This window comes from Hyla sarda, chromosome 3, assembly GCF_029499605.1.
Source record: "Hyla sarda isolate aHylSar1 chromosome 3, aHylSar1.hap1, whole genome shotgun sequence".
Classification (NCBI taxonomy): domain Eukaryota; kingdom Metazoa; phylum Chordata; class Amphibia; order Anura; family Hylidae; genus Hyla; species Hyla sarda.
In genome coordinates, this window is record NC_079191.1 from 447,422,005 (window position 1) to 447,440,073 (window position 18,069).

The following is an 18,069-nucleotide window of genomic DNA, read 5'->3' on the forward strand; positions in this document are numbered from 1 at the left end:
AATCGGTCAGTGTGTAGGGGAGAGGAGGAGGGGGAATCGGTCAGTGTGTAGGGGAGAGGAGGAGGGGGAATCGGTCAGTGTGTAGGGGAGAGGAGGAGGGGGAATTGGTCAGTGTGTAGGGGAGAGGAGGAGGGGGATCTGTCAGTGTGCAGGGAGAGGAGGAGGGGGATCTGTCAGTGTGCAGGGGAGAGGAGGAGGGGGATCTGTCAGTGTGTAGGGGAGAGGAGGAGGGGGATCTGTCAGTGTGTAGGGGAGAGGAGGAGGGGGGAATCTGTCAGTGTGTCGGGGAGAGGAGAAGGGGATCAGTCAGTGTCGGATAGAGGAGGAGAGGGGCGGAATCGGTACTAAAATGTAATTACACCAGTTTTCTGCCAATACACGGCCCATGGGGATCTCACTGCATTGGGTTACTGGTTCTGTCCCCAGCTACATAGTAACAGGGACGTGTATGTCAGTGTATGTGCTGCTCCCTGTTTTTTATACACGGGAGATACAGGAGGAGCTACAAAGTGATCTGAGAGCAGGACAGGGGGAGCTACAGAGCAGGACAGGAGGAGCTACAGGGTAATCTGAAAGAGAACATGAGGAGCTACAAAGTAATATGAGCCTCTATAGTGCAGGACTGGAGGAGCTACAGAGTAACCTGAGCCGCTATGAAGCAGGACAGGAGGAGTTACATAGTAATCAGGAGAAGCTTCCACCGAGATTTCCCACAATCCAGGAAGGTCTTTCCCAGAATTATCGAGCAGCAGCCGTACAGACAGGACGACTGAAGACTATAAGGAAAACCTCACAACTCACTCAACAATGGTGAACTTTATATATAAACAGAACAAAAACAACATAACGGAGCCCGCGCCGCTCCGATCCTGTGCGCAACATAACCAGGAGCCCGCGCCGCTCCGATCCTGTACACAACATAACAGAGAGCCAGCGCCGCTCTGATCCTGTACACAACATAACAGAGAGCCAGCGCCGCTCCGATCCTGTGCACAACATAACCGGGAGCCCGCACCGCTCCGATCCTGTGCACAACATAACCGGGAGCCCGCGCCGCTCCGATCCTGTACACAACATAATACAAAATAAATAATCCACTCCCGTAACCAAGCGCCACTCGTCTCCGCCCACAGCATAAACCAACTCAGTCCCGTCAATGGCTACAAGGATTTAATGCTCCTCGTGCGGCTCCAGGAGAACGATCACATGATAAAGAAAATGTCATCGTCTTCGTCGTCAGAGAAGAGATCCCCCCGATCAGCATCAAACTCAGAGGAGAAGCTTTGGAAATCGTCCATGTCCAGAAAGTCGTCCTCGCTGTCAGACAGGATGGTGGAGCCCGAGGATAAGGGGCTGCTGTCACTGTCAGAGGGGATGAGGATGGGGGCCGGCTCCACTGCGAGATCTGGGGAGAAGACAAGGAGAGCGGGTTATACACAGAACATAAAAGGTTATCACTATATATCTATATATATCTACAGTCATGGCCATAAATGTTGGCACACCTGAAATTTTTCAAGAAAATTTATTTCTCACAGGAAAGGATTGCAGTAACACAGGTTTTGCTATACACATGTTTATTCCCTTTGTGTATATTATATATATATATATATATATATATATATATAGATCTCCTCTCCTCTGTGTGTATATATATATATAGATCTCCTCTCCTCTGTATATATATATATATATATATATAGATCTCCTCTCCTCTGTGTGTATATATATATATATAGATCTCCTCTCCTCTGTATATATATATATATATATATATATATATATATATATATAGATCTCCTCTCCTCTGTATATATATATATATATAGAGAGAGATCTCCTCTCCTCTGTATATATATATATATATATATATATATATATATATATATATATATTGCAGTAACAGGTTTTGCTATACACATGTTTATTCCCTTTGTATATATATATATATATATATATATATATATAGATCTCCTCTCCTCTGTGTATATATATAGATCTCCTCTCCTCTGTATATATATATATATTGTAACACAGGTTTTGCTATACACACGTTTATTCCCTTTGTGTGTATTGGAACTAAACCAAAAAAAAAGAAAGAAAATTGGACATAATGTCACAAAACTCCAAACATGGGCTGGACAAAATTATTGGCCCCTTAACTTAATATTTGGTTGCACACCCTTTGGAAAAAAAATAACTGAAATCAGTGTCTTCCTATAACCATCAATAAGCTTCTTACACCTCTCAGCCGGAATGTTGGACCACTCTTCCTATAACCATCAATAAGCTTCTTACACCTCTCAGCAGGAATGTTGGTGCACTCTTCCTATAACCATCAATAAGCTTCTTACACCTCTCAGCAGGAATGTTGGACCACTCTTCCTATAATCATCAATAAGCTTCTTACACCACTCAGCCGGAATGTTGGACCACTCTTCCTATAACCATCAATAAGCTTCTTACACCTCTCAGCAGGAATGTTGGAGCACTCTTCCTATAACCGTCAATAAGCTTCTTACACCTCTCAGCCGGAATGTTGGTGCACTCTTCCTATAACCATCAATAAGCTTCTTACACCTCTCAGCAGGATTGTTGGACCACTCTTCCTATAATCATCAATAAGCTTCTTACACCACTCAGCCGGAATGTTGGACCACTCTTCCTATAAGCATCAATAAGCTTCTTACACCTCTCAGCCGGAATGTTGGACCACTCTTCCTATAACCATCAATAAGCTTCTTACACCTCTCAGCAGGAATGTTGGACCACTCTTCCTATAACCATCAATAAGCTTCTTACACCTCTTAGCCGGAATGTTGGACCACTCTTCCTATAATCATCAATAAGCTTCTTACACCACTCAGCCGGAATGTTGGACCACTCTTCCTATAAGCATCAATAAGCTTCTTACACCTCTCAGCCGGAATGTTGGACCACTCTTCCTATAAGCATCAATAAGCTTCTTACACCTCTCAGCCGGAATGTTGGACCACTCTTCCTTTACAAACTGCTCCCGGTCTCTCTTATTGGATGGCGCCTTTTCCCAACAGTAATTATAAGATCTCTCCACAGGGGATCAATGGGATTTAGATCTGGACTCATTGCTGACACTTCAGAACTCTCCAGCGCTTTGTTGTCATCCATTTCTGGGGCTTTTTGACGTATGTTTGGGGTCATTGTCCTGCTGGAAGACCCAAGAGCTCAGACGCAAACAGCTTTCTGACACTGGGCTGTACAGTGCGACCCAAAATCCATTGGTAATCCTCAGATTTCCTGATGTCTTGTACACATTCAAGGCCCCCAGTGCCAGAGGCAGCAAAACAACCCAAAACATCACTGACCTCCCCCATATATCACTGTAGGTTCTGTGTTCTTTTCTTTGTAGGCTTCATTCCGTTTTCGGTAAACAGTAGAATGATGGGCTTTACCAAAAAGCTCTATCTTGTCTCATCTGTCCACAAGACGTTTTCCCACAAATTGAAGGATTTTGGGTACTCAAGTGCATTTTGGTAAAATGTAGTCTTGCTTTTTTATGTCTCTGTGTCAGCAGTGGGGTCCTCCTGGGTCTCCTCCATAGTGGGGTCCTCCTGGGTCTCCTCCATAGTGGGGTCCTCCTGGGTCTCCTCCATAGTGGGGTCCTCCTGGGTCTCCTCCATAGTGGGGTCCTCCTGGGTCTCCTCCATAGCGGGGTCCTCCTGGGTCTCCTCCATAGCGGGGTCCTCCTGGGTCTCCTCCATAGCGGGGTCCTCCTGGGTCTCCTCCACAGCGTTTCATTTCATTTAAATGTGGACGGATAGTTTGCGCTGACGCCGATGCTCCTTGAGCCTGCAGGACAGCTTGAATATCTTTGGAACTTGTTTGGGGCTGCTTATCCACCATCCGGACTATCCTGTGTTGACACCTTTCATCAGTTTTTCTCATCCGTCCACGCCCAGGGAGATTATCTACAGTGCCATGGGGTGTAAACTTCTTGATAATGTTGCGCACTGTGGACAAAGGCAAATCTAGATCTTTGGAGATGGACTTGTAACCTTGAGATTGGTGATATCTTCCCACAATTTTGGTTCTCTTCTCCTCTTTCTGTTGTCCATGCTTAGTGTGGCACACACAGACACACAATGCAAAAACTAAGTGAATTTCTCTCCTTTTTATCTGCTTTCAGGTGTGATTTTTATATTGCCCACACCTGTTACTTGACCCAGGTGAGTTTAAAGGATCATCACATGCTTGAAACAATCAAATTTTTCCACAATTTTGAAAAGGTGCCAATAATTTTGTCCAGCCCATTTTTGGAGTTTGGTGACATTATGTCCAATTAGTTTTTTTTCCCTCCTTTTTTGGTTTAGTTCCAATACACACAAAGGGAATAAACATGTGTATAGCAAAACCTGTGTTACTGCAATCCTTTTCTGTGAGAAATAAGTAGATTTGTTTGTGCTTACCATAAACGCTTTCTCTGAGGATCCATGGGGGACACAGAACCGTGGGTATATGCTCTTGCCACTAGGAGGCGCTGACACTAGGTATACTAAGAAAAAAAAAAAGTAGTCCCCTCCTGGCAAGGATATACCCCGCCTACTGACCCTGAGCTCATCAGTTTAGTCCCAAAGCAGTAGGAGGCAACCGAAAGAAAAAGCAAACCAGCAGTAGTCTGAGGGAAACCAGACAAAAAAAGGAACCAAACCAGCCCTCAGACAAAACGAACGCAACCACAAACAATGGGTGGGTGCTGTGTCCCCGAATAGATCCTCCGAGAAAGATTTTACAGTAAGTACAAAAAAATAAAAAATAAATAAACTTTTCTCGGTCGGAACCATTTGGGGGGGGGGGGGGGGGGGACACAGAACAGTGTGACGTACCAAAGCAGTCCCCGGGTGGGAAAAAAGTACCCCATAGAATCAGGCAGAGGACTGAGCCACTGCCGACTGCAACACCTTGTGGCCTAGGCCGGCATCAGCTGACACAAAGGTGTGTACTTGGTAGAATTTGGTGAAAGTGTGCAAGGACGACCAGGTGGCCGCCTTGCAAACTTGCAGGGCCGAAGCCCTATTGCTGAGAGCCCAAGAAGCCCCAACGGAACGCATCGAATGCGCAGTCACCTGAAAGGGCGGGACCTTCCCTTTTTGGCGGTACCCTTCCGAAATGGCAGAACGGATCCAGCACGAAATGGTCGCCTTGGAAGCCCCCTGCGACTACGCTCTGGAATCACATGGAGGAGTCACCCTGCTGAAAAGAGGAGGTGACCGAAACATAGATCCGAACCGCTCAAACAACGCCCAGGCTGTGCAGGGAATGCTCGTTAGCACTGGAAGGAGCCGGATAAAAAGAAGGAAGAACAATCTCTTCATTCATATGAAAGGGGGAAACCACTTTGGGCAAAAAAGAAGGAGGTGGCTGAAAAACCACCTTGTCCTGATGAAGGACCAAAAGAGGAGAGAGACAGGAAAGACGCCAACTCAGACTCTTCTAATGGAAGTGATAGCAATGAGAAAGGTGACCTTCCACGAAAGGATGGGAAGAGAAGCGTCCTGAAGAGGTTCGAACGGAGCTTCCCTTAAAGCACCAAGCACCAGGTTGAGGTCCCAAGAAGGAGTGGGAGACCTGAAGAGTGGGCCACGCCCTGCAGAAAGGTGCGGACATGCGAATTAGAAGCTAACTGCCGTTGGAACAGAATAGAAAGAGCAGACACTTGACCCTTAAAGGGGAACTCCGGTGGGGAAAAAAAAAATTCAAATCAATTTGCTCCAGAAAATTAAACAGATTTGTAAATTACTTCTATTTAAAAATATCAACCCTTCCAGTTCTTATCAGCTGCCTAAACTGCAGATATAAGACAGAGAAATTTGTGAATTTTTTCCCAGTCTGACAACAGTGCTCTCTGCTGACACCTCTGTCCGTGTCAGGAACTCCAGAGCTGGAGAGGTATCCAATGGGGATTTGCTTCTAATCTGGACAGTGCCTGACACGGACAGAGGTGTCAGCAGAGAGCACTGTTGTTAGGCTGGAAAAAACTTCACAAATGTCTCCGTATTATACAGCAGCTGATAAGTACTGGAAGGCTTCAGATTTTTTAATAGAAGTAATTTACAAATCTGTTTAACTTTCTGGCACCAGTTGATTTGAAAACATTTGTTTTCCACTTGTTTCCACCGGAGTTCCCCTTTAAGAGGGCTGAGGGTCAAACGCTGATCCAACCTGGATTGGTGAAAAGCATGAAGGCGCGGAAAGGAAAACACAACCGGGGAAACTGACTGCCCCTCACACCATCGGAAATAAGCCTTCCAAGTGCAATGGTAAATCCTGGCTGAGGCGGGCTTCGAGCTCAAAGCATGGTGCGAATGACCCCAGGGGAAAAACCCTGAGCCCTCAAAACCGCGGTTTCAACCGCCACGCCGTCAAATGCACCAACAGTAAACTGGGGTGGCAGAGAGGGCCCAGGGAGAGCAGATTGGGCCGCAGAGGAAGACGCAGCAGAATGTCTGTGACCAGCCGAATCACGTCTGCGCACCACACACGTCTGGGCCAGTCTGGTGCCACCAGAATGGCGGGAACACCCTCAGCCTTGAGTTTCCGCAGAACCCTGGGCAGGAGGGGGGGAGAAGTGGAAAAAGGTAAGGATGATGGAAGGACGACCACGGAATAATCAGGGCGTCCACCGCCAGAGCATCTCGCGACTTCACCACAAAGCGGGGAAACCTGTTGTGGCGAGACTTAAAGAGATCCACGTCTGGGGTCCCCCAGAGATCGCAGATCTGTGCAAACACCTCCGGATAGAGGAACCATTCCCCCAGATCCGCCGAAGATCAGCTGAGAAAGTCTGCTTCCCAATTCTCCACCCCCGGAATGTGGATCGCGGAGAGTCAGGTCAGAATCTTGGAGACCTCCTCCATCACCGAGCGACTTCGCGTGCCGCCTTGGAGATTGATGTATGCGACAGCCGTCGCGTTGTCCGACTGAACCCGGACCGGCCGAACTTGAAGGAGAAACTCCCAGTGGAGGAGGCAAAGAAAGATGGCTCTGAGCTCCAGAAGATTGATGGGAAGGCAAGCTTCAGGAGGAGACCAGCGACCCTGGACCGTATGGTCCCGAAACACACACCCCCAGCCCTGGAGACTCGCATCAGTCTTAACGATCTGCCAGTGGAGGGGGAGAAAGGACCTCCCCTGAAGAAGGGGAGAATGGAGCCACCAAAAGGTGGGACCGCCGAACCGCTGGGGGCAAAAGGATCCGCAGAACTCTCATGCAGAAACTAATTGGAATCAGGGAGGGACGTCGCAAGCAACGGACACCCTGCTGCAGAGAGCGCAGTTTGTCCAACGGAAGGCAAACGCAGGCCGCTGCCGTGTTGAAAAGGAGACCCAGAAAAATCAGAGACTTGGATGGGGACAGGTGAGACTTCTCTCGTTTGATCACCCATCCAAAAGGGGACAGAGTCTGTAGAGTAAGATGAAGGCTCTCCATGTTTTGGGACCAGGACGGGGCCTTGATCAAGAGGTCGTCTAGGTAGGGGAGAACTGAGATACCCTGGGTCCGAAGGATGGCAATTACAGCCGCCATGACCTTGGTGAAGACCCAGGGAACTGTAGCTAAGCCAAAAGGGAGAGCCACAAATTGAAAGTGACAGCGAAATGCAGAAAAAGCAGATAGGCTGAGAAAATAGGGATGTGGAGGTAGATGTCCACCGACGAAAGAAACTCCCCCTGGTCCATGGAGGCCACTACGGAGCGGAGAGACGCAGTCGCAAATGACAGTTTAGTAACTTGAGGTCCAGAATAGGACGGACCGTGCCCTCCTTCTTGGGAACATCGAAAAGGTTCAAGTAGAGCCCTGAAAAACGCTCCCCTGGTGGAACTGGAACTATCACTCCCTGAGATAGGAGTGTACGTAAAGCGACCTGATATGCCCTTGCCAAAGAAGGGGAACGAGGAGAGTGGGTGTGGAAGTAGCGGTCCCTCTGGATGGAAGTGAATTCTATCCGATAACCCTCTGAAATGACGTCCCGTACCGAGTCCTGAACCCAAGCCAGCCATGTCCCGGAAAAGGGACAGTCTGCCTCCCACCCGAGAAGACGACGTGGGTGGGGGCGCCCCTTCAGGAAGAGGAAGGCTTACGGGTACCTGACTTGGCAGGAAACCGCCGGAGCGGTTGCCAGAACTCCAGGAAGGACGTGCATTGAAGGAAGGGGCTTTCAGAGCTAGGGAGGGCGCCTGTTTGGGAGGATGACCCAAAGCAAATTGCCAAAAAGAAGTCGCCTTCCAACGGGGATCAGAGCGAGGAGACTTGTTCTGCGGAAGCAGAGAACTCTTACCCCCTGTAGCTTCGGAAATTTAATCAAGCTTTTTCCCAAAAAGCTGGGAACAGGAGAAGGGCAGCTCTGTTAGAGATCTCTTTGAGGCCGCATACGCATCCCATGCTTTCAACCACATGGAGCGGCGAATGTCAACCAAGTTACCTGAAGCAAAAGCCGTGCAACGAGTGGACGCCACTGCTGCAGAGCAGAGAAATTCCCCAGATAGAGAGTTGGCGAGCGATATCCTCCAAGTCCTCCCGAGAAGCACCCGAAAGGATGCCCTGGCGAAGTTAAGAAGCCCAAACTGAAACAGCCTTTGCCACCGAAACGGAAGCAAAGGTGGGAAAGCAAGGACAGTCCTGCCGCTTCAAAGGCAAATTTCGCCAAGTTCTCAATCTTCTTGTCTGCAGGATCCTTAAGTGATGCTGCATCTGCAAGAGGTAAAGTGGTGGATTTGGACAGGCAGGAGACTGGTGGGTTAACCTTAGGCGGCACCGTCCACTTGGCAACAAGGTCCGGAGGAAAGGGAAACAGAGTAAGAATCTGCTTGGTTCCCTGAAGATGTCTGTCCGGGTGCTTCCAAGCTGTGTCCAACAAGGCGTCAAATTCCGCATGAGAACTGAAAGCCAAGATCGGCGGACGGAAACTTCCGAATCAGGATCCGAAGTTCCTGGGTCCTCTAGATGAAAAGTGTCCCTGATGACTGACACCAAAAAAGTCCGGCATTTCAGACACTGCAGAGTGGTCTTCCTGATCCGAGACGGATTCCAACCCCCTAATCTGCTATTTCCCCTAGGGAGTGGGAATCTGCGGAGGTAGCCTTGGACGGAGGAGTGTGAGACCTGGAACGAGGAGACCTATGAAAATGAACCGGAGAGCGACCCCTAGATAGGTGGTGCTGCCGGTGAACCGGGGAAGAGGAGCGGAGGAGACAGGCGGCATGGCGAGCTTGGCGGAGCAGGTGGATTCAGTGGAACCACCAGGTATTTTGGTCTTACCCACACAAGTATAATAGGTGACCAGGGTCGCGGTCGCATGTCTGAGGGGGGGTGGGTTCAGGTCTGGGGTCGGACATAACAGCTAGTGAAAAAGGTCAGCAAAAAGAAAATCTCACCAGTTCTGTGTCCCTCTGGAGAAAACGTAGCAGGAGACAGGTTGGAGTGCCGGAGCTGAGGAGACCAGAGCAGAGCAGCTGCGGTTCACGTAGCAGAAGAGAAGAGGGGAGAGCTAATTGTCCCAGATGAAGGCTCTCTCAGCCCAGGACATCCCTCATTCGTGGAGAGTGACCCCTAACCAGCCATTGGTCGGTAGCAAAAAAGTGGGCGGGGCTCCATTGCGCCGGCGGGGAGAAGGTCCAGCCCCGGCCGCCGCCAATGCCGGCGCACGAGGAGGATATAAAAATGAAAGATGCCAGCCGCACGAGAGCAGCTGCGGCCGGAAGTCAGGATACGGCGAAAACTAAAGTAAAAACGCCAGCCGGTAGCAGCGCTGCTGCCGGAGCTGTGGCCGGCATACAGAAACACAGTTATAGTTCCTCCTCAGCTTCAAAAGTAAGCAGTACCGGGGGTGAGGAGGGGAGGGGTAGGAAACTTCCTCGCAAACCCCAGGGCCCCGATACTGAAGAGAAAAAAGGACCCCCAACACCCCTAGTGGAAATAAAAAGGAGAGAAGTCCCCTTTTTTTTTCCTCACAGGAGACCCTAGAAAAAAAAGTAGAAGAGGGGAGGGAAGGGTATACTTACCCTATCTCCGCCATACTTACCTATCAGACGTCTTCAGCCAGCATTTTAGACACCTGCATCACATCAGGCTGCAACAGAGGGCCGAGCAGGGAGAATAGGGGGACCTGGACCCAAGGTGCAACCCCAGGCGCTGGCTGTTGGCGGGAAGGGGTTGACGGTGCATACATTTATGTGCCCCTTAGCTGCAAATGGGGGAACAGGTAGCGCCATGCTCCTGAACCCCCACCTAAAAACAAGAAAATAAAAGGATAAAAGAACCTAACACAGGCCCTAACTAAAAAACAAAAAAAGAAAACCAGGTCTGGGGAGAGCTCCAGACCTGTGTCTGCCTCCTAGGACACTAAGCTAACACTAATTAGCTCAGGGTCAGTAGGCGGGGTATATCCTTGCCAGGCGGGGCCAACTTTTACTCTTTGTATGCCTAGTGTCAGCACCTTCTAGTGGCAAGAGCATATATCCACGGTTCTGTGTCCCCCAATGGTTCCGACCGAGAAACTATATTTTCTAGAAACATTTCGGGGTGCCAACATTTACGGCCATGACTGTATATATGCAGCCCGTGTAGTGTAGAGGGGCCCAGCACACACCATCTTCTGTAGTGATTATCACTATGTATAGACACACTGCTCAAAAAAATAAAGGGAACCGTAAGATAACACATCCTAGATCTGAATTAATTAACTAATCGTATGAAATAGTTTCGTCTTTACATAGTTGAATGCGCTGACAACAAAATCACACAAAAATTATCAATGGAAATCAAATGTATCAACCCATGGAGGTCTGGATATGGAGTCACCCTCAAAATCACAATGGAAAACCCCACTACAGGCTGATCCAACCTTATGTAATGTCCTTGAAATATTTTGACTTGTTTAATAGAAGCTCATGTAATCCTTTTTGGGTGACCCACCCACTTGAAACTTACACGTCCCTTATTAGACAAGATATAGAACTTTTGAGAGGTGATGCAGGAGACAATGTGAGGAGATATTCTAACATTACCAAGGAAGAAAGAATTGCTCTTGATCAACTAATGCATGACCACAGCCTCACCGTCAAGTCTGCGGACAAGGGCGGGGGGGTTGTAGTGATGGATACAGAGCAATATAAAAAAGGGGTATACAGTGATCCCTCAACGTACAATGGCCTCAACATACAATAGTTTCAACATACAATGGACCATTGTAACTTGAAACCAGACTCACCATACAATACTATGGAATCTGCGAAATGTGTCAATGGCTGGAAGAACCAACCAATCAGAATGGACATTTCACTGGTAAAACCCCTGTAGTTCTAAAGTGCATGCACTGACTGGTGTCTGGTAGCGCCCCCTACAGTACAGGGAGGAATTACATGTTCTGTACTCTTTACCTGTTTTATTGAAGTACATGCACTGACTGGTGTCTGGTAGCGCCCCCTACAGTACAGGAAGGTATTACAAGTTCTGTACTCTTTACCTGTATTACTGAAGTGCATGCACTGACTGGTGTCTGGTAGCGCCCCGTACAGTACAGGAAGGTATTACAAGTTCTGTACTCTTTACCTGTATTACTGAAGTGCATGCACTGACTGGTGTCTGGTAGCGCCCCCTACAGTACAGGGAGGAATTACATGTTCTGTACTCTTTACCTGTTTTATTGAAGTACATGCACTGACTGGTGTCTGGTAGCGCCCCCTACAGTACAGGAAGGTATTACAAGTTCTGTACTCTTTATCTGTATTACTGAAGTGCATGCACTGACTGGTGTCTGGTAGCGCCCCGTACAGTACAGGAAGGTATTACAAGTTCTGTACTCTTTACCTGTATTATTGAAGTACATGCACTGACTGGTGTCTGGTAGCGCCCCCTACAGTACAGGAAGGTATTACAAGTTCTGTACTCTTTACCTGTACCAGGGTTAGCTACTCCTTTGGACACCAAATGAGGACGGCTCCATTTTACTTTTTTTATAGGACATTGCGTGTTCTGCACAGGACCCTGAAGAAGCTTCTGCCCCTTATATAGACCAGTGTTTCCCAAAGAGGATGCCTCCAGCTGTTGCAAAACTACAACTCCCAGCATGCCCGGACAGCCGAAGGCTGTCCGGGCATGCTGGGAGTTGTAGTTTTGCAACAGCTGGAGGCACCCTGGTTGGGAAACACTGACAGACAGTGATTACAGCTCCCAGCAGATCTTTCTTACTTTTATATGTAAGGATTTGCTTTATCTATATTAGTTATCTTCTTATTTTTCTTTAATCCTGACTTTTTCCTATTTTTGGATGACATTTTGGGGCTTCAGAACCAATTACCAGGTTTCCATAGAGTTCTGGTCTCCACATATGATGGTTTCAACATACAATGGCCATCCTGGAACCAATTAATATTGTAACTTGAGGGACCACTGTATAGACAACTCTATGACAAATGTACATATAAATTACTCCAGAAAGACCCTACAAAAGGAGATTATACACAATTTGGTGGTTGTGGTGGAAGAATCTTTTGTTGCAGTTATTATTGATGAACAGCTAAGAGAATTTTTGGTCATTAATTACCCTAAAACACCTTTACTTTATATGCTGCTTAAATCTTTGAACCAGCCCCCGGGCAGACCTATAGTGTTAAGCAAATGCATCAATATTTTTAGACCGTATACTTAGACCATATGTGTTTAGTTCGATGTCATACATTTGTGACACAGGTGATTTTCTTCTAAAAATCTAAGATATTTTAATCCCTACAGACAGAATTCTGGTATCACGTGATATCAAGTCTTTATACCTCCACTGCTCATCAAAAAGGTTTGGCGGCAGTACAAACACTGACTTCATCGCAGTTTCCCATGGCGGCCCAGGAATTTATGTTGATCAAGAGCAATTCTTTCTTCCTATTTTGTGTTTGATGATAAATTTAACCTTCAGTTAGTTGGGACCGCCATGGGGACGAATGTGGCGCCAATGTATGCAAATCTGTGTCAGTTATTTAGAGGAGGACATCATCTATGTATCACATTTTGGCCATTGTCTACAATGATGGTGGCGATATATAGATGACGTCTTCCTCATCTGGACTGGATCTTTGGCAGCATTACAAGACTTTTTTTTTTTTTAACAACACTGATAAAAATATCAATTTCAACATGACACATTTGACGGATAGTCTAAGTTTACATGTGATGATTAGTAAGATGGGAGATTATAAACTAGTTTATTCACAAAACCGACAGACAAAAACACTCTCCAGTTGCCACCCTAGAAGGATGGTAAACTACTTGCCCTTTAGCCAAATGCTGAGGGCAAGGAGAAGAACAAATGTTGGTAAATACAGGGATGTGGAAATTGTATTGCCCGACGCCCGGGACATGCAGTTCCGGGTGCTGGGCAAGTGAATTCTTCAGGCATTTAGCCCTGCTTCGGGCAAGCAGGGCTTAAATGCCTAAAGAATTCACATATAACGGGGCAATCAGTTTTGCCCTGTAACTAAACTCCTATAGACTGCAGCTGGGGGGGGGGGGGGGGGATGGGAATATAATGGAGCAGGGGGCATCAGAGGGGGGTTGAATATAATGGCGCAGGGGGCATCAGAGGGGGGTGGAATATAATGGTGCAGGGGGCATCAGAGGGGGGTGGAATATAATGGAGCAGGGGGCATCAGAGGGGGGATATAATGGGGCAGGGGGGCATCAGAGGGGGGAATATAATGACACAGGTGGCATCAGAAGGGGGGGAATATAATGACACAGGGAGAATCAGGGGGGATATAATGGCTCAGGGGGGAATATGACAGGGAGCATCGGGGGGAATATAATGGCGCAGGGAGTATCAGAGGGGGGGGAATATAATGACACAGGGAGCATGGGGGGATATAATGGCTCAGGGGGGGAATATAATGACACAGGGAGCATCAGAGGGGGGGGGGAATATAATGGCGCAGGGAGTATCGGGGGGGGGGGGAATATAATGACACAGGGGGCATCAGAGGTGTAACATAATGGCGCAGGGGGCCCTAATTGATCCCTACCTGATAAAGGGACATACCTACCCTGAAGGGGGACTACCTACTTAAAGTGAAAGATCGCGGGGGTCTGACCACTGGGACAACCCCCCCATCTCTTGTATGAGGCCCCAGCAGACTGCATGGAGGGAATATTTCGTCCTTGCATGACAAGGCTGCTGAAATGCCCCCTCCATGTATTTATGGGATACATGGGGGGGGGTTGTGTCGGTTGCTGCGTCATGCGGACAAGGCCCCATTCCTGCCGGGGTCTCTTACAAAGGATCAGGGGGGAGGGGTTTCCCAGCGGTCAGGATCAGTTATTTTGCAGTATTCCATTAATGGGGCGGACTTATCAGGGACCCTATCCACCTAATGGGGTGACATACTGGTCTGCCGATCAAGTTTTTATTGATAAAAGACCTTATTTACATACTATTTGGGTTACCATTATTTTTTTTTACCAGGACAGGTGGATTTTTATGAGGGACAAGTAGATTCTGCTCCGTTTTAGTCCCTTGGACAAGTATTTTTTTTTATTTTATTTCCACACCCAGGTGAATACATTGGATAAAATAGCTAACAACTTTTACGAGAGGGGATATCCACACGAAATGGTTACTGTACACAACGAGAGGGTTTTAGCTTTAGACAGACACCACACTCTAGGTACGAGAGCTAGAAACAAATGAGATAGAATACCATTTGCTTCTACATATGGTCACCATAATAATTCCATCTCTAAAATACTCAATAAGCATTGGGGCATTTTGAGGGACAGCTACAGAGATTTGCCTGTCTTTAGAAATAATCCCCTAATGTCTTATAGGAGATCATATAATGATAAAGGGGTACTCCGCTGCTCAGCGTTTGGAACAAACTGTCCCAAACGCTGGAGCCGGGAGCTCGTGACATCATAGCCCCGCCCCCTCAACGTCACACCCCGCCCCCTCAATGTAAGTCTATGGGAGGGGGCATGGCAGCCGCCACGCCCCCTCCCATAGACTTGCATTGAGGGGGTGGGGTGTGATGTAATAAGGGGGCGGGGCTATGACATCACGAGCTCCCGGCACCGAATCCAGCGTTTGGAACAGTTTGTTCCAAATACTGAGCAGCGGATAAAGGATGAACTTACGAGGAGTGAAGTTAAAAAAAGAAATCGCAGGGGGGCAGACTTTTCTTGCAACACCGAAACTTGTCTCATACCCACGCTTATCTTGTATTATTTGTACAGAAATGACAAAAAGCTCCAAATTTGATTCATCCACAGTCTGGACAGATTTATAAATTGGATTTATTTCTTACTTGCAATTCAGATTGGGTAATCTATGTGTCGGTGAGTCCTTGAAAGTTACTCTATGTGGGTCAAACCACGTGGAGCCTGAAAGTGCGCAACAACCACGATTGACCTAGCGTTCGCAACAACCACGATAGACCTAGCATTCGCAACAACCACGATAGACCTAGCGTTCGCAACAACCACGATAGACCTAGCGTTCGCAACAACCACGATAGACCTAGCGTTCGCAACAACCACGATAGACCTAGCATTCGCAACCACCACCACAGACCTAGCATTCGCAACCACCACCAGAGACCTAGCATTCGCAACAACCACCACAGACCTAGCATTCGCAACCACCACCATAGACCTAGCATTCGCAACAACCACCACAGACCTAGCATTCGCAACAACCACCACAGACCTAGCATTCGCAACCACCACCACAGACCTAGCATTCGCAACAACCACCACAGACCTAGCATTCGCAACAACCACCATAGACCTAGCATTCGCAACAACCACCATAGACCTAGCATTCGCAACAACCACCATAGACCTAGCATTCGCAACAACCACCATAGACCTAGCATTCGCAACCACCACCATAGACCTAGCATTCGCAACCACCACCATAGACCTAGCATTCGCAACAACCACCATAGACCTAGCATTCGCAACAACCACCATAGACCTAGCATTCGCAACCACCACCATAGACCTAGCATTCGCAACAACCACCATAGACCTAGCATTCGCAACCACCACCATAGACCTAGCATTCGCAACAACCACCACAGACCTAGCATTCGCAACAACCACCATAGACCTAGCATTCGCAACAACCACCACAGACCTAGCATTCGCAACCACCACCATAGACCTAGCATTCGCAACCACCACCACAGACCTAGCATTCGCAACAACCACCACAGACCTAGCATTCGCAACAACCACCATAGACCTAGCATTCGCAACAACCACCACAGACCTAGCATTCGCAACCACCAACACAGACCTAGCATTCGCAACCACCACCATAGACCTAGCATTCGCAACCACCACCATAGACCTAGCATTCGCAACCACCACCATAGACCTAGCATTCGCAACCACCACCATAGACCTAGCATTCGCAACAACCACCATAGACCTAGCATTCGCAACCACCACCATAGACCTAGCATTCGCAACCACCACCATAGACCTAGCATTCGCAACAACCACCATAGACCTAGCATTCGCAACCACCACCACAGACCTAGCATTCGCAACCACCACCATAGACCTAGCATTCGCAACAACCACCATAGACCTAGCATTCGCAACAACCACCATAGACCTAGCATTCGCAACCACCATAGACCTAGCATTCGCAACAACCACCACAGACCTAGCATTCGCAACAACCACCACAGACCTAGCATTCGCAACAACCACCACAGACCTAGCATTAGAAAAAAAGAGGGTGGATCTCCCAGTGGGCGAAACACTACACTGAAACGGGACACACCGAAAAACAACTGCGTTTTATAGCAATAGGTCATATACCACCACTGAAGAGAGGTGAGGATCACTTGGGGGGTATTAAACAATAGAGACGTCCAAGAGGTTTGAATGTCGAATTTAATGCTATTTAACCCCTTCATGACCCAGTCCGTTTTTTTCAAATCTGACATGTGTCTCTTTAAGTGGTAATAACGTTGAACTGCTTTTAACTGGCAAAGTGATTCAGAGATAGTTTTTTCGAGACCTATTGTACTTTATATTCGTGGTAAATTTTTGTTGATACATGAAGCGATTTTTGTGAACAACTCTAAAATATTGTGAAAAAATTGGAAACATTTTAATTTCTCTATGTTTGAAACTCTCTACTTGTAAGAGAAATAGTCATGCCAAATAAATGTAGTTATATTGCACATCCACAACAGGTCTACTTTATACTGGCATAATTTCTTAAACATTCTATTACTTTTTTTATGACATAAGGCTTATATTATGAGCATTTTTTCAAAATGTCTTTATTTATGTTAATTATTTATAAATTTTTACTTCTATACAACAGCTCCCCCATAGTGTCTAGTGCACAAATCATGCAGTAACAGGTTTAGGACACTAGGGGGGAGCTGTCGTACAACTAAACAGTTCCTTTACAAAAAAAAAAAAGTGAAAGTGAAACTAAAGGCATGCCAGTGGGCACAGCGTAGGCAGTAGGGACGGGTAAGGGGGACAGGAAAGGGACAATGGGGTCTCCTAGCAGAGCAGTGTGTGTGCTGCACTGCTCAGGATTTTTCTATGCGAAACGTTGCCATCAGCTAGTCAGATTTGACTAGCTGATAGGCGCGATCGCTGTGTTGGTGACGAAACCCCCCTAGGTCCCGAGGCAAGATGGCTGGCTATCAGTGATAGCCCCCATCTTATCGGGCACGGCGGGATGCTGCAAGTAGCGGCCAGTATCTGCATGAAGTACATGTACGTCATGGGTCGGGAAGGGGTTAAGATAGTTAATCTCCAATAACTCAGGCTGGGTTCAAATCACGTTTTTGCCATACTGTTTAAAATCCGTTTTTCTAAAGAAAACCTTATGGCAAAAAAACGGATGGAAAAGTATCAGAAAAAGTAAACCGTATACTGTTTTTAAAAGTGCATATAGTTCCATCCGTTTTAGTTTAAAAAAAAAAACATACGTTTTTGAAAATGTTGTTCATTATTAATGGGAGGGGTGTTGGCGGAGGACTTTAGGATATATATTGATTTAAAATTCTGTATTTG

General features: G+C 47.3%; 1 protein-coding gene across 4 annotated transcripts in view; it reads right to left on the reverse strand.

The window, feature by feature from the left end:
* Nucleotides 1-282: 282 nt before the first annotated feature.
* Nucleotides 283-18,069, reverse strand: part of RNF8 (ring finger protein 8) — a 67,035-nt gene continuing 49,248 nt past the window's right edge. The window contains exon 6 of one of the 4 annotated variants that reach the window (XM_056568676.1): nucleotides 283-1,405. In XM_056568676.1, coding sequence (XP_056424651.1) covers nucleotides 1,203-1,405 — 203 coding nt within the window. In that variant the 3' untranslated portion in view covers nucleotides 283-1,202. The remainder of the gene's footprint in view (nucleotides 1,406-18,069) is intronic. The other 3 variants (XM_056568675.1, XM_056568674.1, XM_056568677.1) reach the window with 3 other exon arrangements.